At 51.8% G+C, this 21,963-nt stretch overlaps 6 protein-coding genes and 1 non-coding gene across 7 annotated transcripts; 4 read left to right on the top strand and 3 right to left on the bottom strand.

Annotated features, from left to right (window-relative positions):
- Positions 1 to 21: 21 nt before the first annotated feature.
- On the bottom strand, positions 22 to 3,117 carry K489DRAFT_411429 (uncharacterized protein; the record flags this gene model as incomplete). The annotated part of the gene is made up of 5 exons (XM_033607801.1): positions 22 to 1,405; positions 1,458 to 1,865; positions 1,922 to 2,141; positions 2,196 to 2,996; positions 3,057 to 3,117. The coding sequence occupies 5 exons, from the start codon at positions 3,115 to 3,117 to the stop codon at positions 22 to 24; spliced, it is 2,874 nt and encodes a 957-aa protein (XP_033458055.1).
- A 2,725-nt stretch (positions 3,118 to 5,842) lies between these two features.
- Positions 5,843 to 6,478, top strand: K489DRAFT_322359 (uncharacterized protein; the record flags this gene model as incomplete). The annotated part of the gene is made up of 1 exon (XM_033601620.1): positions 5,843 to 6,478. One exon carries the CDS (start codon positions 5,843 to 5,845, stop codon positions 6,476 to 6,478), a length of 636 nt encoding a protein of 211 aa, XP_033458054.1.
- A 1,346-nt stretch (positions 6,479 to 7,824) lies between these two features.
- On the top strand, positions 7,825 to 7,911 carry K489DRAFT_t44. Its single transcript has one exon. It is a non-coding gene; the product is annotated as a tRNA-Asp (tRNA).
- Positions 7,912 to 8,266: 355 nt separating this feature from the next.
- Positions 8,267 to 9,924, top strand: K489DRAFT_341594 (uncharacterized protein). The gene is made up of 4 exons (XM_033602285.1): positions 8,267 to 8,330; positions 8,383 to 8,557; positions 8,755 to 8,933; positions 8,982 to 9,924. The coding sequence occupies exons 2-4, from the start codon at positions 8,535 to 8,537 to the stop codon at positions 9,464 to 9,466; spliced, it is 687 nt and encodes a 228-aa protein (XP_033458053.1). The 5' UTR covers positions 8,267 to 8,330; positions 8,383 to 8,534; the 3' UTR covers positions 9,467 to 9,924.
- A 370-nt stretch (positions 9,925 to 10,294) lies between these two features.
- K489DRAFT_371972 (nudix/mutt family protein) lies at positions 10,295 to 10,859 on the bottom strand (the record flags this gene model as incomplete). The annotated part of the gene is made up of 2 exons (XM_033603285.1): positions 10,295 to 10,730; positions 10,804 to 10,859. 2 exons carry the CDS (start codon positions 10,857 to 10,859, stop codon positions 10,295 to 10,297), a joined length of 492 nt encoding a protein of 163 aa, XP_033458052.1.
- Positions 10,860 to 14,020: 3,161 nt separating this feature from the next.
- On the top strand, positions 14,021 to 16,569 carry K489DRAFT_262946 (arginine-tRNA-protein transferase 1). Its single transcript, XM_033600057.1, has 6 exons — positions 14,021 to 14,416; positions 14,818 to 14,847; positions 14,952 to 15,090; positions 15,147 to 15,269; positions 15,322 to 16,189; positions 16,241 to 16,569. Exons 1-6 carry the CDS (start codon positions 14,401 to 14,403, stop codon positions 16,352 to 16,354), a joined length of 1,290 nt encoding a protein of 429 aa, XP_033458051.1. The 5' UTR covers positions 14,021 to 14,400; the 3' UTR covers positions 16,355 to 16,569.
- A 1,988-nt stretch (positions 16,570 to 18,557) lies between these two features.
- Positions 18,558 to 20,715, bottom strand: K489DRAFT_262952 (uncharacterized protein). The gene is made up of 3 exons (XM_033600058.1): positions 20,446 to 20,715; positions 19,062 to 20,380; positions 18,558 to 18,978 (listed from the first exon to the last, which is right to left on the bottom strand). The coding sequence occupies exons 1-3, from the start codon at positions 20,538 to 20,540 to the stop codon at positions 18,770 to 18,772; spliced, it is 1,623 nt and encodes a 540-aa protein (XP_033458050.1). The 5' UTR covers positions 20,541 to 20,715; the 3' UTR covers positions 18,558 to 18,769.
- Between the last annotated feature and the right edge of the window lie 1,248 nt (positions 20,716 to 21,963).

Genomic DNA, 21,963 nt, shown 5'->3' with positions numbered 1-21,963 from the left:
CCAGAGAGCTTGGTTGACAACTCATGGTTGACGCTGATCCATCCTCTGCTGCGCAATGTTTCGTCTTGCTGTCAAGAGTGCATGTAGGGAACCATTGTCCGCCGCCCATCTCGCAATTTCTAGAGCAGCGTCCATCCACGATCTGGCGTCGTCATGTTGACAGCGGCCTAGAAAGTCTACTGCACGATTGAAGCATGTCGACGCAAGCCAGTGAAGCTCAGCTGGTGGATAACGATCATGCCTTTCTTTTTGGCCTCCTTCCGCCATCCCGGCGGCTTGCCGAGCAAGAAGGAGACCAAATGGGATCCGCTCGTCATCCAGGCTCAGGGTGAAGGCAATGCGTACCCAGCGAGCAAGTTTGGCAATGTCTTTGTCCTCCTTCCACGTTGCGTTGATGGCTCTCTGCAGCAGGTCCAGGATCACACTATCGGACGCCGGTACGAATTTACCGATTTCATCCTTGGCGATTATCAGGAGGTCGACAAGTGAATCCCATCGTGTAGCCTCTTCGAAGTTCAAGCACGATTCGAGAGCTTTCCGCATTTCGCTCCATTGCCCAAGCTTGAGAATACATTCCACGTCGAACTTGAGTAGCTGGAATGCTCTCTGCTGTAGCCCATTTGGTCCATCTCTCCGAACGCCTTGTGATCTGCTCGGGTAAAGTAAAATGAACGCACTTATGTGACTTCGGACACGACCATAGCTTTCTCGACCGCTTCCATCGACCCCCGCACGGCCAAGGACCATGAAAGCGGTGGCGGAGAGAAAAGAGCAAGTCATTTTTCGAAGTGAAATGTCATCTGTTTGCTCGACATTCGTGCTGTCAGAGCAGTGATCTAAGAAGCTTCGGCACACCGCCAGAAGTCGAATCAGTGTGCCTGGATCAACGTCGGCACAGGCTTGTAATGCCATATTGTAGGCATTTTTACTCCACCATTGCATCTCATCTAGCCAGTGGGTTGGAGTCGCTTGTCGGATGAATTCCTTGCTTCGGCTGGCGGATTCAAATATTTCCAGAATTGCGTGACTCACATCTGCAATCCCGTGCTGAGTTGCTTCCATTTCAGCGATCAAGAGACGTGCAGTGCATCGCAGAATCGAAGACAAATGGGTCCCTGATGGCTTCTTATCGAGAATGGCTTGCAAGGCAACAATGGCTATCGGCCGCATGTCCGATTGTTGTGCATCGAGAACACAAGCATACAGGTAGGTGGGATCTTTGCCAGCGTACTGTGAGATCATCTCGATACTCTCCTCGGCTAAGCCCTGATCATTGCCCATCAGAGCAGCCTTGAACGCGAGATAACGAGTTGATGCCTCGTTGCGTACAGTTACGGGTAGCTGAAAGAATACCTGTCGAGCCAGGTGGACGTCGCCATGGTCAAGCGCGTGAGCCATAGTTCGTCTACATTTTTAAGCATGCTGTCCCAGACCTCAAGGCTGCCATTTGAACTTACCTGCCGATGCGACCTTTGTTGAGATGGCCTGCATTGTCAAACAGGGGATGACGCAGCGTCTTCTGTAATGACGAAATTGATTTATCGTCACACATCTCAATGGCTTTCCAGATTAGAGCCTGCGATGCATGTGTGGCAGGCGCAGAGAATGGAACGTTATTGTGCTCTTGTATTGTGTCAAGCAAATTCTGGATGTCAGCGTCGTGTACTGCTGAGACCTCGGCAGATACAGAGGTTGCAAAGAGAATGAAAGCGACCGTCGTCTTCTCAAGCCAAGCTTGCAATAGTGGTTGTGTGTTTGCATCCGCTTGCATGTCAGGTAGAAGTCTGTGGCTGACAAGGACTTTCAATGCTGACAATGTCTGCGCAGGAGCGATCTGGCTCGCCTTACGCATACTCTGCATGATCCTGGAAACCTTCAGCGATCGAATCCCGAACTGCACGAGGCGATTTATCTCACTCACAATCTAAAGTTTCTCTCAGTCATTGCTGGAAGCTTGCAGATTCGGACCAGAGTTTCATGGATTGCATCATGATCGCAAAGACTCTCAGTGATCAACAACTTCAACCTGGTCACATCTATCGCCATCCTTCCCCCAGATGTATATCTGAGATCTAGCTGGTGAAGGATCTCTTGGCATCTTTTGCGATTCTCGTCAGTGTTGAGGTCGATCAAGACCTCCGCTGCATCTCATTAGCTTGGGGCTGATACAAAGCCTCACAGCACGATATGCAAACCATATGATATCATCACGCTTATGCTCAGCTCCGCGATCTCTACGCTCGTATCTTCTGGCTGCAAGGCCGCCAAGGTCGTCAAAGCACGTTCAAACCATATCAACGCGATATCCGGCTTTTGGTGTACAGCCAGAGATCTTGCAACCTCGTAGAAGAGGTCAGCTGCTTGTTCACGAAGGCGCAAAGAGACTTGTTGCCCATTCAACTCAATTTTCCCGAAGAAATGGTCCGCAAGATCGAGACGATCTATCATGAAGGCATGGAAAACGCGGAGTAGAAAATATTGCATGACCAAGGCAGCACGAAGCTTTTTTTGCTCGATCAAGTTCCCATTTTCATTACTGATTTGTATCAACGGCTCTGTCTGCAGGACGTCCTCAACTTGTTCAGATGATACTTCTAGAGCCTTCAAAGCGAGATCGAAGCAACCGCGGTCGAGGCAAATTTGTGCTGTTTTCAACGCGGTTCGCAAGACCCTGATGCTGTGATTTGCTCCAGACGGCCGCTGTAGCCGCGACGAGGTTTCGATTAGTTGTAATGCAAATAGGCGGACTAAGGCAGGAAGATATACTGGGCGAGCCACTGGCGCTTCAGTACCAGGTGACTGGTCATCGTAAAGGGAACCGATTGACAGATTCCACAACTGAGTACCAAGATCGTCAAACGCTGGTATTTTGAGGGCAAGTGTAGTACTTGGGGCCAGTGGTAGCGATTGTTGTACGTGCTCAGAAACCTCATCAACAAGGCGAGGCGACAGTGCTGATCTTTCAGTGACAGCTTGAAACAATCTTTGCGCACAGTCTGTGAGGTTGAAGTCAATATGGTGAATTCAATCGCAGCTGCCGAACAATATCAATCTACCCAGGACTATCTCCGCTCTTTGCTCTATAGCAGCCTGTCTTGCTGAGCGCGAGATCGCCATCGTACGGCCGTTCATCGACTACGCGTTAGGAGGTGATCGAGGCCTAGCACCTTTTGTCAGGCAAGACAGCAGGTATCAATCCGAATTTGACGACTGTCGCAGCGTTCAGTGCATCAGGCGTCTGTAAATGAATTTAACACGGCAGTACTCAATTGAGGTGCATGGAATGACGAGAGTGATATTTGCGATGGCTTCGGGACTACCACGAAAGAAGACTTCGTGGACGGCACAAGTGCCCCCGATGAATGGCACCGCGTGCGGCCGGGAATTGATGCAGGCACCAGTGGCTTCGCAAACAGCACACTTCGTTCATCAGTGCCCTTTTCACGTTGGCTTCCACAAGTAGCATATTTTGCAATTGCGCCTCACTGGTCACGACAATGATGACAATATAACAAGCAGTTGAGTAGATTGTATAAGTCATCTGTTGGCTGTGGGCCAGGCGTAAATACACATGCCGTCTTGATCTACCCGACGAGGATCATTCTAGTCACGGATACTGGTTTCTCAGGTCCACATTCACGCCACGCATTCATCATTCCATACCATGGCCTGGGATTCGATGTCCAAAATATCATGTCATCCTGCGATAGATAGGTATCTCGCTACAAACATTCAGTCTCCATGAAAGTGGCATTATGAGGTGTAATGACCTAAAGACCACAAGGTTACTCTGAGCAACATTGCAATCTCGTCAAGTCACCATTCCCTTGGATTGAAGCACGGTGTCAATTGATGCTGAGATATGTGTTATACCTTTTATTCACTACGATGAGTTGGACCTATCATAGGGATCAAAAGAATCTTCCATATCAGAGATATTGTTCAATATCCTATTGGTCTTGGGCCAAGCCGATTCCTTCATTCGCAGCCACATCAGCTACCAAGTCCGAGGCTACAACAAATGCTCACCGAACTTCTATAGAGTTCCACAATCATGGAATCTTACGCCGGTGAGATCGAAGACAAAGAAGCAAGCAAGCTGTCTGGATAATAGATTAGATTATTCGACAAGAAATGGCGCCAAGTGGCCAAGGGCGAGACCGGCAATCTGCTTGCAATCTTCTGACTTGGCCAGCGTAACGCATCTGTTGCGAACACAATTACGTGAGTCCAGCAGTCTGCACCCACGTGCGTGATGCTGTTCATTTTGACATCGGTACCGTGTGTAGCTCACAAGATTCAAACTATTCCGATACAGATAACGGGCATCGCCGAGCATCGAGATCAGTCCTACACTGCGTTGAAAGCAACAATTGTAGAGCCCTCAGCTGGCGTTGCGGCAGCGTTAAGCAAGGCGACATTCGCTCTGAGGCTGACGTGCCGTCTATGCGACGAAGATCGAAAGGCGAACACGTCTCGGCCGTGCCCACGAACGGTTCGAAACTCCCTGGCGTGACGACCAGCAAGACCTGTGCTGCGTATGCGAAGAGATTTTGCTTGGTCATGTCTTGGTTCAGAATATTGAGAGGGAAATTTTCCACGATTTGCATCGAAAGAGCATGCTGCATAGAGGTGCTCTTGCACGAGTCACAGCATTATGCAGAACCACACAGACGCGCATTCGGGCATTGCCAATGCATGGGGAAAAGCTCCTCTCTGTGCAACAAGGCGCGTTTCCGCAAGACTCACTGACTGCAGCCACATGGCATTGTCGAAAGGCCCAGCGTCAAATCTCCAGCGATGCGTGGACGGTCTGCCTAGTGATGCCATGTGTAAAGTAAAGGGGCCAAGGACGCGGCGGACATTACTGTCTACGAAAGCTGTTCAGCGACGTGCTCCATGTGATACCACGTTGGATGAATGCTGGAGGTTGTCGTGGCGTCGGGAACACGTTCTCGCGTCACGCAGTGGGGATGCCCAGGCGCCCAACGCTTCATGGCGGCGAGGGCGCGTCAGCCACGAGGGCAATGGAATGGGAGAACAAAAACCCACGATGTCTCCGGGCCTTTGAGCTTTGCGGCGGTGGTCCACCTGAGACTGTCAATTGTGCACGGGTTTCCCTCCAGCTTGGGACCTCCGGCTTGGAACCTTGGAAGCTGGTGGTTTGATGAGTCAGGACTTGGCCAGTCTCGGCACCTCAGGTTTGCAACTCCACCTGTCGAATCTGCACCCGCTGATGTCGTGACAATATCTCAACTTCATCTGGCATGATCGACGAGACGTTCAACAACCTAATGTTCCGACATCCGACATGCTGCAATTTTCGTCAAGAATAAATCGACGACTAGTTGCGTAGAATCGTGCGAGTCATGTCGCCGACGCACCCCTTTCAAAGTTGAAAACTACAAACCGTGAACCAAGATGCTTGGCCAAGCTTGGCGCCAATCCATGGCGGCGAGTAACACCAGACATACTACCATATATGTAACGGCGACGGCCTGCTTCATCGTGGATCATATTCCATCAGTCCTGTGATTCACGTTAATGTCTCAGACAAGGGATCTCTCAACGGGCGCATCTCGGGCCTGCCGCACGCGCTGATATCATGCCAGCCCCAATCAATGGGCGCAACACTCAAGAGATGGGAAACACCCAGGACCCGTTTGCAAACCCTGCATACAGCTTGCCCGAGCCACCAGAGTCTGCTGTGCTAAAGCCGGTGCGGATCCCTTCAGGCAGCACCGACTCCAGTTATCAATCCAAACATGGGCCAATTCTGGGTCAACAGGCGGCGCCTTTGGCATCTCTAGTCGACAACCCTATTCTGTTCCCCACACAACCCATGGACTTGAGCGAGAAACGATCATCAAGGACATCGGAGCGTAAGGAACATCGAAATCAAGCGCTGGTCACAGGGAGGGGCGTTTCAAGCCCCAGGCATTCACGGCGCTACACGGAGCACCGCGCTCGGCAACGTCGAACGGATGAGGAGGCGGACATCGAGGAGGCATACCGGCTACAGGAAGAACATGCTCTGAAGATTCTTCTCTTCCTCGCTATGCCGTGCGTGGCACTGTCTTTTCTCAACGCGCTCTGGGCCCTGGTTTCGTTATTCATCACACTCTTCAGTCAACCAGTGCGATTATGTGCAAAACGTCCGTCGTTCGGACAACAATTAGGCGGACTTCTCGGCCCATCGCTCAACCTCCAGCTCAAATGCATCTACTCGCCACTCTCGCCGCACACAAATGAGGACTGCTCTTATCATCCTTGGGCGTTAGTGATGGTGCAATTTCTCTCGCCTTTTCTCAGTCTCGGCGTGATGGTTGCCGCGTGGGTTGTTGCTGTTTTCTGGATCTCATCACTTGTCGTGGGGGATCCCAGCGGCACAGATCGACACGATGACGGAAGCGAAACGGCACTTGCACTTCGCAAGTTTTGGGAGAAGTGGCTCCGTCGATGCATTTGTGATGAATGATGGGGCATTGGTTGCGACTCTCATTTTGGGGATTTGGCTGGGTCTTTTTGATTTTCGGGCGTTTGACCGAGACGCCCACCATTCATGGGTCTGACTTTAGCGAGGTGCATATGGCGTTCGATCACGATTTTCGAGGAAAGTACATTCCTCCCCTACGGTTCATCTATTTTCACGCCAATGGGCAACATTGAACAATTTGTAAATTAAAGTACTAGGTGACTTTTCAGTGGCATGTGTAATAGCACGTAATTGCCTCCCTTTATTTGGTTCCCTACATACTTGGGTATCCTTTCATCCCCGCGATGAAGTGTCTGTGACAGCTCTAGTATGCTGCCCACGAACTGTAGGTGTGCAGGTACGGGTGTAGTGTGGAACTGTGCACATCAGGTAGATTGATGTACGAGAGATGAACTCGGAATTTTCCGAGTACGTCAATGGTGCCGAAGCTTCCGCCCTAGTCGCCGTTGTATCTCGCCATAATGACTAGCGGGTCGCAATGCAACGGATAAGCGACATGGAAGTTCACTGCCGAGACTGCTCAATGTTCGAACGATTCATGTCATCGCAAACGCTATGTGTATGCGGATGTCACACACGATACGAAGTTCTCGCAAGGTGCAGGCGAAACCTGCGTCAGCACGCGTCCGAGACCACGCCGATTTTGCTCTGAACCCTTGTGGTCAACATCAAATCGTCCTCGTCCAAAGAGACACCGACATGGTAATAAGTCGTCCGAGCTTCCAGTCACGGTGAACCCTCTTGCAAGATACCAGGTGTCTTGCATCCGGGTCCGTGGAACCAACCTTCACAAGCCAGACTGATGATACAGAATCGACCTGATACAATCGCGCGAGGGATTGATAACAGGCGTATAACGATGTCATGCCAACTTCTTCGCGCCCGACGCAGAACCTACCTCATGGATAGTAGTTCTCTGGGTTGGATCCGGAGGGGTCATCGGCCGGGTACTCCGTCGGGCTGACACGTTCAATACTTGAAAAGCAGCCGAAGTATGGGCCTACGTCTTGGAACTAGGGTCGGCGACATCGTAGTGAACGAGACCACTCTAGTCTCGACACTTCTGGTCGGAGCAGAAAGCGCAGTAGGTGGCCATGGACGGCAACTTGTGTAAACTTGTTGTCGGCCTAGCCGATATGCTTCGCTGTGATCAATCGTTGAACGTTCTCCATCATGTCATAGCAACTGCCGTAAGGCACATACTGGGCTGGTGATATTGGAGGCAAGACAGAAGTCAAATGGCAAGATTGACAGGTATATATATTTATTTGAAGCGCGCTGCCACCATGAATCGGTCTTCCCACCATTCACATTCTTCTCAGTCCTGATCTCGATTGGTTTAGTGGTTAGAATTTCCGCTTGTCAGCAATAGCTCACTTGCGCGGGAGACCGGGGTTCGATTCCCCGATCGAGAGAATGTTCTTTTGCTCTTATGACGGTCTCGAATCTCCTCGTGTGGAGTTACATTTTTGGTTTCAGTAAGAGATATTTATCTTTGAAATATGGAATGCACTGATCCTTGGGTATCGAGGTTATTTCTACCTCATTAAAAAGATTCGATGTCGCCGTTTTCAGGGTGTTGTTAAGACATTCAGCATCCGCGTTTTGGACCTACGTAGGTACCTAGGTAGGCTTCGGAAATAAGGTATGACCGCTGCGGAGACCCCTCCTCAGCGTGGGTTGCCCAGACGAGTACGGCACCACCCGAAAGGGAAATGTTGCGTCAATACCTCCAGCTCGACCGACCGACACTTCAAGCTTCTAAGGATTCGTAGTAGCACGATCTAGAGTTCATCCTCGCCAATTGGACTTCCTTTAGTCTTAGCTGCCTACTGTACGTCCGCTTGGGAAAGCCGCATCCCTCGACCGAGATCTGATCAAACTAGTGCAAATTGTTCTTCGAACTTGATCTCGTCACGCCCTACTGCGGGATTTCCTTCCAAGAGTCGAGTGATCCGACTGGACAGAATTCCAATCAAAACGCGACAGGACACACGAGCAGTCTCATTCGCATCGAAATCCGCTTGGAACAGGCAAGATGACCTCCTTCATCAACACAATGTACGAAATTTCAAAGCGCTGCTTCATATAGCGTGGAACTCTCCCTGTCACTGAGTTGCAAATTGGTGTAGACGAGGCCTCTGATCGCTCGAAGTACCCGTGTTCTTCATCACCTTCCCGTCGACGTTCTCATGCTTTTCTCTGTCGACATATTTGCAACCACACGCAAAAGTCTGTCGCTGATGTCAAGTTCATAGTAACAACAATGCACGAACGTCACGACAGGGCGGCTCATTCCAACCCCAGAGACGCGCCAAGGGCACCAACAGCTGGCAATTGAAACAATTTGCAGAAGCTACACTAGGCAGTGGGAGTCTTCGCAAAGTTGTGCAGCTGCCTGAAGGTGAAGATCGGGATGAGTGGTTGGCAGTCAATGGTAGGCAGTGGACTTGGCTATTGAAGGGCATGTCTGACATTCTCAAAGTGGTCGACTTTTACAACCAGGTCAATCTGCTTTACGGCGCCATCACTGAATTCTGCTCTCCCCAGTCATGCCCGGAGATGAAGGCAACGGATGAGTTTGAATACCTCTGGCACGACCCGCCGTCCTTTCCCAAACCGACGCGATTGCCCGCACCAACATACATCTCGCACCTACTCACATGGACTTCCAACCATCTCTCCAACTCGGCTGTGTTCCCAACACAACCGGGCGTACCGTTCCCTCCAGCTTTTCAGTCTACGATTCGCACGATCTTCAAACGCTTGTACCGCATCTACGCCCATATCTACTGCCATCACTACGGTGTCGTTCGCGGTCTTGGCTTAGAAGCTCACCTGAACACCGGCTTCAAGCATTATGTGTTGTTCGTGGAAGAGTTCGGGCTGGCGGATGAAAAAGGAAGCAAGAAAGGAGAATGGTTCGGCCCCCTGGGCGAACTAGTGGAGAGCATGCTGCGTAGTGATTGAAATAGGGGTGCATGACGAAGGGCGTTGTGAGGGATGAAGGACTACTTTTAGTTCACGACATGATATTATGCAGGCGTTATAAGGGGCGTAGGTGGAGTCGAAGCGGTCTTAGACCTCTGAGCCTTTTCCGAGGCAGTCCCACGGATGAATTTTGATTCTTTTTCGAACGTCAGGAGGAGCTTGCGTTTCTCATCCTGATCATTGCAATGCAAGCCTTGAATACAGTACTAGGACCCTCGGCTCATGCCTGGTCAAAGCCTCCAAAGGCGTGCAGGATTGTCGGCCTACAAAGCCAATGGTTGCGAACGCCCTGTTGTTTTATTCATGAAGATCGTGCTAGATACCTAGGTACCCTTGCGAGGCAAGGCAACACATACATCCAGACATATTGGTGGACTAACTTGTTAACTCAAGCTGTCGGCATTGCTTTGGTCAAATGGCAATTTGAGAAAGAGGCTACTAAGATGCAGTGCCTGGACGTGCAGGAATTCCGATGGTACAAATCGGTGCAGCAAGTAATAACCTCGCCTTGAATTATGTTCATTCGTGCTGTCCTCATCAGCAGTCTTCGCTGTCCCACACGCCAGTTGCTTTTGAAACACAAGAAAATGCAGATGATGAGCGTCAGCCCAAGGGATGAATATTGGGCGAGGAAATCAAATCTTTTGAGATGAGCGCCATCAAACGACCGCCCGCATGCTGAGACTAGTCGTTTCTCGTGCACATGAGAAGATTGAATCGGCGATTATCAGAACCCAACCACGCAACACCGATATGCAGAACGCCGTATGAGCTCCGCTCCAATCAACACCAAAAAAGCCAAGCGGACTATCGCACCACACTGCTCCTCTCGAGCGCCTCGAGGAGCTCTGGCCGATCCTTGAGTGACTCCTTGGCCTCACGATATGAGAGCCAGCGGCGCACACGCTTGTATGACTCGGGCCATGAGTCCTTTTCCGCAACGACGCAGACCTCGTAGAATCGGTACAGGGCGCGTGGCGCATCCGCACCATACTTGGCCAGCTGGGCCTCGGTGCGCATCTCATCGATCTCGCCGAGATCCCTGTCCACCCGACATTCGATGCCCGCTTCTTCCCAGGCCTCGCGGCAGGCCGCCTCTTGCTGGGTGTCCTCGTCTGTCTCCCAACCACCTTTGGGTAAGACCCAACCCTTGCGGCTCGAATTTTGGATCAAGAGGACTTGTGTGCGATCTGCTGAGAGGGGCACGACGCCTGCGACTAGACGCTCGCCGTTGGGTCCGTATCTGATGAGCACGTGACCAGTCAGGACCGACGTCATTCGGGAAGTGATTTTTCGAACACGCGTGAGAGGCTTACCTCTGCTTGTCCCTTCCCACTCTCGCTTCCATCGACCTAGGTGCGTCTTGAGCCATGGCGGGGATTCCTACGAGCAGCTGTCTTGGCAGGGCCAGGGTGCGGAGGTTCCGGACGATGCACGAACGTTGCTTCCCACTTGCTTGAAGGGTCGAGTTGGTGCAAGGGCCGAACTGTGACTCCTGGGAGCGCACAGCTGCACTTGCAAGCGATCTCGTCGTGAGAGACTTGACCTATAAGCTCCACGGAGAGAAGTGGAGAGACGGGCGGGAAGGAGGAAGCGCACACGAGGGCAAGACACAGGAGGAGATGGCAAAAGCCAGAGGACTTGCGGGCAAGGGAGAAGTTGCGGTTCAGGAAACTGAACTGCGAAGCAGCCGTGGGAGCCTGATCGACGACGAAGACATGATTATAATGTCGGAGCGAGGACGAGGGACGCCCACAGTAAATAGCTGGCGCGATGAATAGTCTAGCACGTGAGCGCTACTCGACGTGAAAACCACGACCAGGTCCCTGCGGTCTGCCCTGCACATTAACCTTTTTTTGACACCACCACACTTGTTCGTTAAGTGAAGGGAGCGGGCGGGCACTCGGGGGAGAGGAGGAGAGAGTACACTGTACAGTACGGTAGCAACCTTGGAAACAAGCAATAGTCTGAGAATTGTGTGAGCGGCAGATTTTAGAGAGCACGCGTGAGAGAGTGGGGGGCCTCTTTCCCGCCCGCGGGAAGAATAGCCACAGTGGAAGACCCGAATCATTTTTTGATCATTTCATTAGTCGGTGCACCCACCACCTTGAGCGAGTACCCGATAGTGCAGTACTCCAGGGCTGTCCACAATCATCATGGCTGTAAGAGTTATTAGTACTGTACATAGGGGGAATGTATCCAACAAGCCCGGGCCAGTGCACCAAGAAGGGGACAAATTGCACAGCGTCCATCGTCAAGAGAGAGATGAACATCAACCATACAGTATACGCTATCACAACATAAAGGAACCATCCATGGATGTCAGGGAATTCTATCCGACCATCTGCAGGTCGCAACAACATAACGACTTGCGTACAGCCATCATGTACATGCACTTTACATGCAAGGGTTCGTGGGCGGTTTACTACACGAACGACAGGCTGCGATACATGTGCAGTACTATACTTTGTGCCAATCGGCACCTCCTCCTCGCACACTGATCCTGGCCGTCTGCTGTGTCAAAGAAATGATGATGACAACTTGCACAGCACATCTGTCTAATCATCAACGCGTAATGTAGTACAATCACATATCGCATCCCTTGGAAGCACAAGATGCTGTTACCGCTACTTGAGTGCCGAGGTCTCACCTCCTGGTGACTCCTCGTGAGAGTATGTGTAATGATAAATTATAGCCTTGGTTGATAGGCACCTTTGATGTTGATGAGGAGCGCGCACGACCCTCGTCGACAACACAAAGCAGCTCTGTCCGGCGTTAAGCGCGAGTTCAAGCGGCCTTATTGATAATGCTTTGTTGCACTCCTCCACAATCACGAATCGCCATGTTGACGAGACCACTGTTCATCGACTGACCCGCTGGATTTGGCATGGTTAATATGAACATCGGATGCACCTGGAAAGAGGGGTGTTTCTCGCCATCCAAGTCTGTACCTGAAGCAGAAACGAAGCAGACACTCTGTGTCCATAAAGACCCCATGGGTATGGACTACAGACTTGCCCATGGACTTCGCGAACCCTCCCCCATCATTACCTGCGAGGCAGCCTGAATAGTGACTACCATCCATGTACACGAGCATGAACATTGAAATACATCCTGGGGGTACGTCACCTGCAGGCCCGGGGTGCCCTTTCGGTATTTCGGACCGTCTACACCGGGATGGAGGGATTGCATCGGGGCGAATTCGTGCTGCCTTGAACAAACAGGCGCAGCGCACGAAATTCCCAGGCGTATTCGGGCCCGATTTATGACCAATGTGGCCAGCGCATACTTTATACGTCTAGTCGGCACCCATTGTGGAGTCGTCAGCGCGGCGCTTCTAGTGATCTGAAGGTCTGGGAAATGCTGATGCATTGCTACAGTATATAAGATTGACAGCGGCCTGGACGCCCCGTACTTTGCGATGTATCAGCTCACCTCCTGCATCACGGCAATAATAATAGTTAAGTTGGAGGGCTTGATGACTCTGCCTATAACCAACCTTAGCACCCGGCCGTCACGCGAGCGGACAGACGCCATCATACCTACGGACCTACCTACCTAGGTAGGTCCCGAAATATGCTGTAATCATGAAGCCTTGCCGACACAGTTTTGTTTTCGCCCAGATCTCAATTTCGTTCCACAGTCCCACATTCAATATACGTAAAATCACGAACAAACAGGGAGGCATCAGATGGCTGGAGACCTTTGTTGTTGCCAATACGGAATCCCATCACCCCTTGGCAGGCCACGTCAAGAGACGCCTGCTGACTTGTGTCACTGGCGCTATTCAACATCTGCAGAGTTAACGTATGGTATCGTCTCACGCACTTGGGCTTGTCGGCTCGCATGATTAGCGTGGGTGAAGCTGCAGGTCATCGTCTTCCACATGCGCATCACCTCGTCGTCGCCAGATTAACTTTCAGGCGTGTCCGGCGACCGTGCTTAGCCGCTCACTGCTGGCCATCCTGTGCAGAAAACTTGTGTCTCTGGTGATGCTGGTATCCCACTGGGAGCCGGGTTTGACTTTGAGGTAGGATATCTGCCGTCGTCCCCACACGTCGATCGCCTCGTTCGCTGTCGATCAGAGTCGACCTCGATCCCACCTCGCGGGCGTTTGCGGACGAAGAGAATCAAACATAAGGGACCTTCTTTGTCTGGATCATTCCCTCTTTCAAGCTGGAAGGGCGACAGGCCAAGAAAGTATTGGATCATCATTGCGAAAGACCCGACTACTCTGTCTGAAGATCTAGAAGCTCGTATTGTTGGCTCTCGTAGCCAACGCTCTCCGCCTCTTCTTGTTTTCACCACTCATCACGTACTCTTATATAAGCAAAGATTTCTCGGTGCATAGCATTTCGAGGGAAGCAAACATGCAGGTGTAATAACCTTGGAAGTTTCGTGATCAGTTTCCACCATGGCAAACACTTGAAAACCCATCATACTCGTACTGCTCGCAACCATGTGCACCTACAGGCTAAGAGCATATGTCAACTCCCAATGTGTACGCGAGACGAACATCACATTCATCATCGCCCTGCCCTCCCACGTTCTTGAGGTTCAACACATTCTACCTTGACACATCACAATTGCCCCGGGCTTGATTGGTGCGGCCGGTCCATGCCACCGCCGCTCGGTTGCTGCAGCCGAGCAGACGCACTCATCCATCGTCCTCAGGGAAACATATTGAGGAACACCTGGGCACTAGCCTGGTCGATAGTTGCTGACGACAAATATTCTTTCCGTCCCTCACAATCCATATCGGCTGCAACTACACATCCGTTGTGAGGTACAGGCCCATCACGCTTGACGGCACGCCACGGCGCCGCTCCCTCCCACCTTCGCCTGGTCCAACGCTACGGCGCCTGAATCTTTTCTTTCTTGTTTCGCTGCGCACATTGCCAGCAAACTCGGCTATGGCTATGCAGACCAGTGGGTCTCTGTCTTTACTGACGCCAATTGGTGAGCTTGTCTTACACCCAATCAGATTCTCAAATTCGACCTCGTGCGCTCAATCGTTGCTCGGAATTGCTTGGACTTCCAGGCTCATTCCCCGAGGCTGTCGCTCACAGTGTGTTGGCAAACGACCAGAGAATGCCGGGCCTGCCTCACAATTCCGAGTGTGCACACACGATTGAAGGGCGAGTCGTATCCAATTGCGGGGTCTGCCCGCAAAGCTTCCGCCCTTTGCTATACCCGCCAGGCGATTTTGCGAAAGTCTATCTGCCCATCGCTTCCTCAATGCCCACTGGCTGTCATTCGAGAGCGCACGCTAACAAGTGTTCTGGATGTTTCAGGATATCAAAGTAGTGACTGTGGTTACTGTAAATCAGATGAGACAAGTCAGCGAACCTCCGACTCCCGTGCGTTGTCATTTCAATTTGCAGGCTCGTGTTGCAGCGTCCTGCGCAAGATCAATGTTCTTTACATTCGTGTATGAAACGTCTCTGACACTCTGTGCGCGCAGGTGCTTGCTACTATGCTCGCTCCAGCTCTCTCGATCCACAGCATTATCAGGAGCTCGTGGATAGAGGCTGGAGACGATCTGGGTCCTTGTTCTATCTCCCAGACGCATCTCGATCCTGCTGTCCCCATTATACCATTCGGTAATCTCTCGCGATATCATGACAATGCCTTTCGTATTGCCTGACTAGTCGAAAAGGCTTCCCGTTTCAGACTACAAGCCAACTCGTGACCAACGGCAGGCACTGAATCGCTGGAATCGTTTCGTGCTCGGCGATCGCTACATCAATGACCTCAGCATCAAATATCCTAAAACAAAGGAGTAAGATTGTAGTATTTGCCCCATCGATAGATCATACGCTGATGTTCAGCAGAGAGAAAAAACTCACATCTTCGCACTTTGATGTTGCGAGGGCTGTCCACGAAGCCGAGAAGGAGAATATCAAAGATGACGTTACGTCCAAGAAAGCTCTCGCTCGAGGTGAAAAGACCATTCCCGATCACATATTCCAGGTGACACTGGAGCCCGATACCTTCACACTCGAGAAATATGAGCTTTTCGCCAACTACCAGCGAAACGTGCATAAGGAGGACGATGATCAGATCAGCGAAAAGGGGTTTCAAAGGTTCCTCTGCTCATCGCCACTGCGCCGCACAGTAGACGACAGCGGCAATCAATATGGAAGCTTCCATCAATGCTATCGACTTGACGGTCGCCTTATTGCGATGGGAGTTCTCGATCTTTTACCTCACGCCGTCTCTGGAGTCTACTTCGTGTATCACCAAGACTTTGAGAAGTGGTCTTTTGGCAAACTCTCGGCGGTACGAGAGGCATGCTTGGCATTGCAGCAGGGATACGAATATTACTACATGGGTTATTACATCCACAGCTGTAAGAAGATGAAATACAAGGCCGACTACGAACCACAATACGTCCTCGACCTGCACAGCCTCAAATGGGACCCGCTCGACGATGCGATGCGAGACTTGATGTCGAACAGAAAGTACGCCAGCCTGTTACTCGAGCTTTCGCGCAAAGAGCGAGGAAACGAAGTCGAACCATCCAGTCAGGAGGACGAGTCACCATATGTAGAACCATTGGATGCTATGGAAGCCTATGTCTCAGGGGCATCTCTACTGGACTTATCAGTGCCCGGCGTTCTCAATGCCGACCAGGTCCGTGAGCAAATTGATCTTGACACGATAAAGATTCGCCTCAATGGCAGAACTTTTGAAACGCAAGTAAGTCGCATTCCTCGAAACGCGTTTCAGTCAATATACTAAACTTTCCAGGATACGAGAGGATGGGGTGAGCCCGACAGTCACCTTCGAGGCATCATTACTGATCTTGCGGCGGCTATTGGACCAGTAGTCGCGCATGGTATTAGTGTTGACTTCTCCTCTTGAAATCTAGACAAGCAGCCCATGTCGCTGATAGATAGGGGCATCGGTGCGTCGAGGAAATATGCGCAGAAGTATCCTGCAGTTGGCGTCCATGAATCAAATGAACGGATGAAAGAATTCAGACAGACGTAAAAAGACATTTCCTGACCGCTTGTTGTGACGTGCCCGCAAACCTGTGCTTCTGCGATTTCCACTACAATAGTAGACATGTTCGTTGAATGGGTACAGTTGCAGTAATCTTTCCGCCCAATGTGCAACGCACTCGTACATCTTCATACTCGGTCGTATGTCTCCCCATCGTGACGACGAGGTAGACCATTGACGTACCGTCAAAGTCGTCACCGCTCAGCCTGGAAACGACAATAACCTTCCCTATTCGCACAACACCTGGCATGAAGTCTCATTCTCTCCATCGGCACTGTCCTGGCGCGGCATGCGCGCGTGGACCATGCATAAGTCTGCTGCAGCACATATGTTCTCACTCCCGTCCCAACTCCATCTGCATTTCTTTCGCTCAATATATGCATCCATCCCACTCTCTCTCTCTCCCCCCCCCTTCTCTCACTCGGCATGTATGCCCACGCGACTCCTTTCCTCCTTCGGGCTGGGTTGGATGATACAACAATGGAGGAGCCTTTCTACCGCTCACCAATTCACTAGCCATGGAAGGATTTTTCTTCGGTCTCACGGAATCTACCTGCCAGCGAGCCCGGGCTTGTCCCAAGTTTCTCCGTTTCCGTCGAATCGGGAAGGCATGCACGCGACCTCTTTCTCTTCTCAGGAGTCGGGGTCCCGACGACTCCCGCGGGATGCACCGATCGGAGAAATTCCCCAGGTCGTGTGCGTCTTGGAGGAAACTTCTTTCTTCGAAGGACGCTACGCTCTTTTGCATACTTTCTAATATGCAAGGTTCGCTTGTGTGGGAAGGATTTGGAGATCGTCGATCTGGCGAAATGGGGGTTATTCGAAACATGTAAGATCTCCGGTGGGAAATGCGTCGTAGAGAAATCGTGGGGCGGTCGGTAATATCTTGCCTCCGTCGATTGGTGGCGGGGGTGGATTGTTTTTCCCTGTCCGTGTGTTGATGTTCTTGGGCGGTCAAGGCCGCATTGCTCGAGAAGACTCGACAAGTACGTGAATTCGCATGTAGGCCATCCCAGTCCTAGTCTCTGGTCTCTCGTATAACCTCAATCGAGCCCACCAGGCTCGTACCGGCTATCAATTCTAATCATCGGCGACGAACAGCCACGGAAAGGATGAGGAGTCTGGCTCGGAGCCTTCCACGCATGAAGGGAGCGCGCAACTGGGTGTCACGTCAGTGAGTCACGACGTGCGCGTAGTGGAACGACTCGTAGTTCATCAAGAATTGTGTAGCGGAGAAACGGCAGTCGAGGTTGAATGCTAAAACGCTGAAATCAAGGAATCGCAGTTGCCGAGAGGCCACAATATACAAAGTTCATTTGCTGTCCAATATACATGATTCTTCGACCGACCCGCCAGAAACAGCGGTAGGCCTAATGTACACTACGTCTGGGCATAGATCTGTGATCTCTCCATGATGCGGACTGCTTCCCGTCCCGGCGCGTTGTATACACAACAGCTTGTTGTCAATAGCCACGAGCCATGCGAGCCTCTTCCTGCGAGCGTCGTTTGCGTTCGATTGCAAGAACCACAGGGGCCAGATCGGCCTCACCGGTCACCTTGATGATGTTGCTGACCTTTTCTAAGGCTGTCCAAAACTCGCGGAAGCTGCTGCTCTCGGTATGCAGGGAGCAGTAATGGTTCTTGTCGTTCACAGACTTCGCGTCGAAGAGCGAATGCAGCCGGGGGAAAAGGACGGCAAGTTTGTTAAAATCCGCTGGACAGAGCTGAAACGAAGGAACAAAGCTTCTGCCATATTCTGGAGGTGCTATGAGGCCCATGGCGATCCGGAGAGGGTCGCCGTGGGTAGTAGCAGGGCAGCTGTCAGTGTCGGCGATGGTCTTCAGAACTGAAAAATCACGCAAACCCTTCTGGTGCGTCGCTGACCAGGCGCGCACCATCCATGGGAGTTCGAACGCGCACTTGATGCGGGCATTGCGATCTGGTGACTTGAATGCCTTTAGGTGGTCCATGAAAGGTGTTCCAACCATCTGAGCAATGCATTGAGGACAGAAGTGAACAGTAGGCGCACCGCGTACAGTCCTCCAATCCGGAGCGCCAGCTTCGTGATATTCCCTCGGGCAGTGGGGCGGATTGAGTCTCGCATCTCTCGCCAGCCTCTCAAGTCGGGAAGCACCTTCGCCAGCGTCTTGCCTTGGTTCTGCTCGGCGAGATGGCGGGACGGTGTTCCGGTCGTCCTGTTGAACGAATGAAACGCTGCTTGCCGTTGAATGGTATCCTTCAGCTCGACCGTAGTCATTCGCATACGAAGTGGTCCTATTCATCGGTGGAGTCACAGTAGCAGCAGATGTTGTTCTGTACAGTGAAGGTGGATTGGGCGCTAAAGAATGAGTATGGGGAAAGGTTGCTGCGGGACCTGTTTGAACACGGGAAAGACGATTCGCATCCGATTCCACAAATTCTGAAGATCGAGCGATATAACCAGTTTCCGGCTGCCACTCCAGCTCTGGCTCCGATGGCATTTCAATCCAGGGACCGGCCATGATATCCTGCTCAGGATATGGCAGACTCGAGGCCTGACTGGAAAATGTGTCCGAGCGACCCAATCCGGGAATTGGGTCATATGGTAAATCTGGAGCCGCTGGAAACAAATTGGCTAGTAGGGGGTCCTGGTCGAATTCGACATATGGCATGCTCGTGATCATGTGGGAATTGGTGATCAGAGCCGGCGAAGGGGCTCGAGATCTCAACTGCGATGAGTTTAAGGACCCTGTCGCTGACCGACCTGATGAGAAATCACCACTCGCTCTAGGCGACCGAGGGGGCGTCTTCTTAGTATGCGGGTTGGAGATTTCTGGAGTTCTAGAGCGCAATCCCCCATGGGCATGACGGTGTGGTTCAATTTGCGCATCATTCATCGATGCAAACACTGCACTTCCGGCTGCGAGACCAAAGGTACGCTGAGGAAGACTCTCCGTTTTCCTGAGGAACTCATTATTTCGATTCCGCTCAGCATCTTGATCAGACGTATTCGATCTGACGGGTTGAGAGGGTGCGTGCTGACGTTGTAAATTTTCGTTCGCGTCGTGTTTGTCACGATCGACCCGAATGGGCAACTGCCTGGCGTCGGAGGAATCGAATACACTGTCCCGTGGTTTGTGGTAATCACCACTGCTCTTATCACTCGTACGTTGTTGTTGGTATTGCGCACTGCTGCCGTAGGCCGGGTCAGATAGTTGTGTGTGGTTGCCGCGATATCGCTCGTCTTTCGTCGAATGAGCTCTTTGCAAGGGCTCGGGAGGAATTGGTCGCGATTCCGTTCCTAGACCAGAACGTATGACCGGCCTTTTGGATGCGTCACTAGCATACACAATTGCTTCTGGCGATCGAGTCCGCTCCAGGTCGAGAATGTTTGTATCGGGCTGAGCTTTCTTGCTGAATGTATAAGGAGATGATCGCCGATCGCGCATTTCGGGTACGACATCCGATAGATTTATTGGAGGCTTTTGTGACGGCTGCTGCTGCTGCTCCTGTTGACGCCGGCGGGTCCGCTCGTCTTCGCTGTGCGATGTCGAGGAGGTTTTGTTTGTGTCCGAACGTGACGCTCTCGAGTCAGTGCTCGCTTTGCTGGATGCTTGTGGCGGTGGTAGGGCATATTCTAGGACAGATTCTTGATCTATTGACCCTCGGAATGGGACCGGAGTTCTCAAGTGTTGTCGTACCCTTCGCTTTGACCAGCCAGTCTCCCGGTGTACAACATCTTCCTCGTCTTCCACATATGGCTGCGGCGGCCAACTCCGTCTCCGCCTTGGCTCGCGCCGTGATGCAGCTTCCGACTCGTAGGCGTTCGACGAGCTTATGTGATGGTGGTGATGAGAGTTGCTAGGATGTTGTTGTCGATATCGCGAATCATATCGGTCGTCTCGACTGTGCAAAATGTCCGTGTTGGTGGTTGTTCCGCACGCTCGACGTTTAGGCTAGCGTGCACTTACCTCGTGGCATCGTAGTGGTCATGTCTGTGCGAAGTGTCTGGGCGTGATCGCTGAGGTGAAATATATCGCCTGGAGGATCCGTAGGAGGTTGACATGTTCCAAGCCGCTATGCGCAAATCAATGTTTTCCAAGACAAAGGAAAATGTCTGAGTTGGTGCTTTGTTTGGGAGTTATGCAGCAGAAGAGACGAATGTCGGTTGGTGTCAGTGCATTGGTGAAAGAAGAGCCAGCCGCAGCCGCAGCACAGTAGTACAGTACATAGAAGCAACAGTAGCAGCAGCATGGGCATACAACAGCAGCAAGCACTTGAACCTAACGGGCATACGAGACGACAACATCCGCACTATTATTATTTACAGCGGCAGGGCGCCCTACACATGCTCATCAGTCCAATGCAATGCAATCCAGTCCAGTCCAGTTCAGTCCAGTATGGTGATTATTAGTGCATGTGGTGGTTACTTGCACGAGATGTGAGAAGGCGGGCGGTGGGCGGGCGTGCGACTAGAGAGCAAACCCTCCACGACAGTGACATCGGGGGTCATCATCAACACCACCACCGCCGCTGCGCCGCCTTTCTCTTCTTCTGGCGCACGGTTCACGCCTCTCTGTCCATGTCCATATTTCCCCACCATCGCGCGTCTGATGACGGACTGCCTTAATTTAAGTGCGGTCACTTTCGCTGTGTGTATGGAGCAGTTGTTCTCTCGTGCCGTATTATAGCTGGAGCAACAATACATGAAGCCCATCACAAATCTTTTGATTGCTTCTGCTCCATGATTTGAAGGTCTTGGTTACGCCGGGAACGACATTCCCCAATGAGCTGCGCCCTCCCGAAGCTCCAGACTCTGCCGTGGCTTGTTCCCCTGATCATATCGGCATAGACTTGCGTAGAGGCCGATGTCCCGCATGTGAGATGAGCTCGACTACGCCGCAAAACCTTGACGGACTGGAGACACTCTTGTCCGTCCCGATTCCTCCACTCAATCAATCAGCCCAATTTGCCAATTTGACAATTTAGTACTGGAAGCCAACATGTCCTCTGCCATGCTCGACCTGAGCGCTCACGGCGTTCCATAATTTCATGCACGAGAGATTTCCCGCAAGCACTCGGCTGTGGACCACCGGTTCCGCGCTGCAGCCGTTCCAATTGCGTTTCTGTCTCTCCGGCCTATACCATACCATGAAATCGCGCGGCTCCAGCCCTGCGATGGTCACAGCAGCCACAGATACAGTGCCGCACGGAATATCATTCGCTCTGTTCCATTGGCAGCAGGCTTCGCGTGATAATGGTACTGTAATGGGTTTGCTCGACATGCAATGCACGAGGGTCACGTCGTGGTGCAGTAGCAGCATTACATGCAGATCTAGCCCGGGTCCATGGTGGCTTCCACCAGTGGCAACACGTGCAACGTGACCCGCCCCAAGCGAATCCGCCTCGTCCTGCCAGTGCCTGCCAATGTTGCAAGATTAACACGAGCGGGTCCATCGCCAGCAGCGCCGGCGGAAAATCATCGAGTT

This window comes from Dissoconium aciculare (assembly GCF_010015565.1).
Source record: "Dissoconium aciculare CBS 342.82 unplaced genomic scaffold K489scaffold_9, whole genome shotgun sequence".
Taxonomy (NCBI): Eukaryota; Fungi; Ascomycota; class Dothideomycetes; order Mycosphaerellales; family Dissoconiaceae; genus Dissoconium; species Dissoconium aciculare.
The sequence above is the reverse complement of the archived record's forward strand: the minus strand, read 5'-3'. Positions and strand labels throughout refer to the sequence as shown.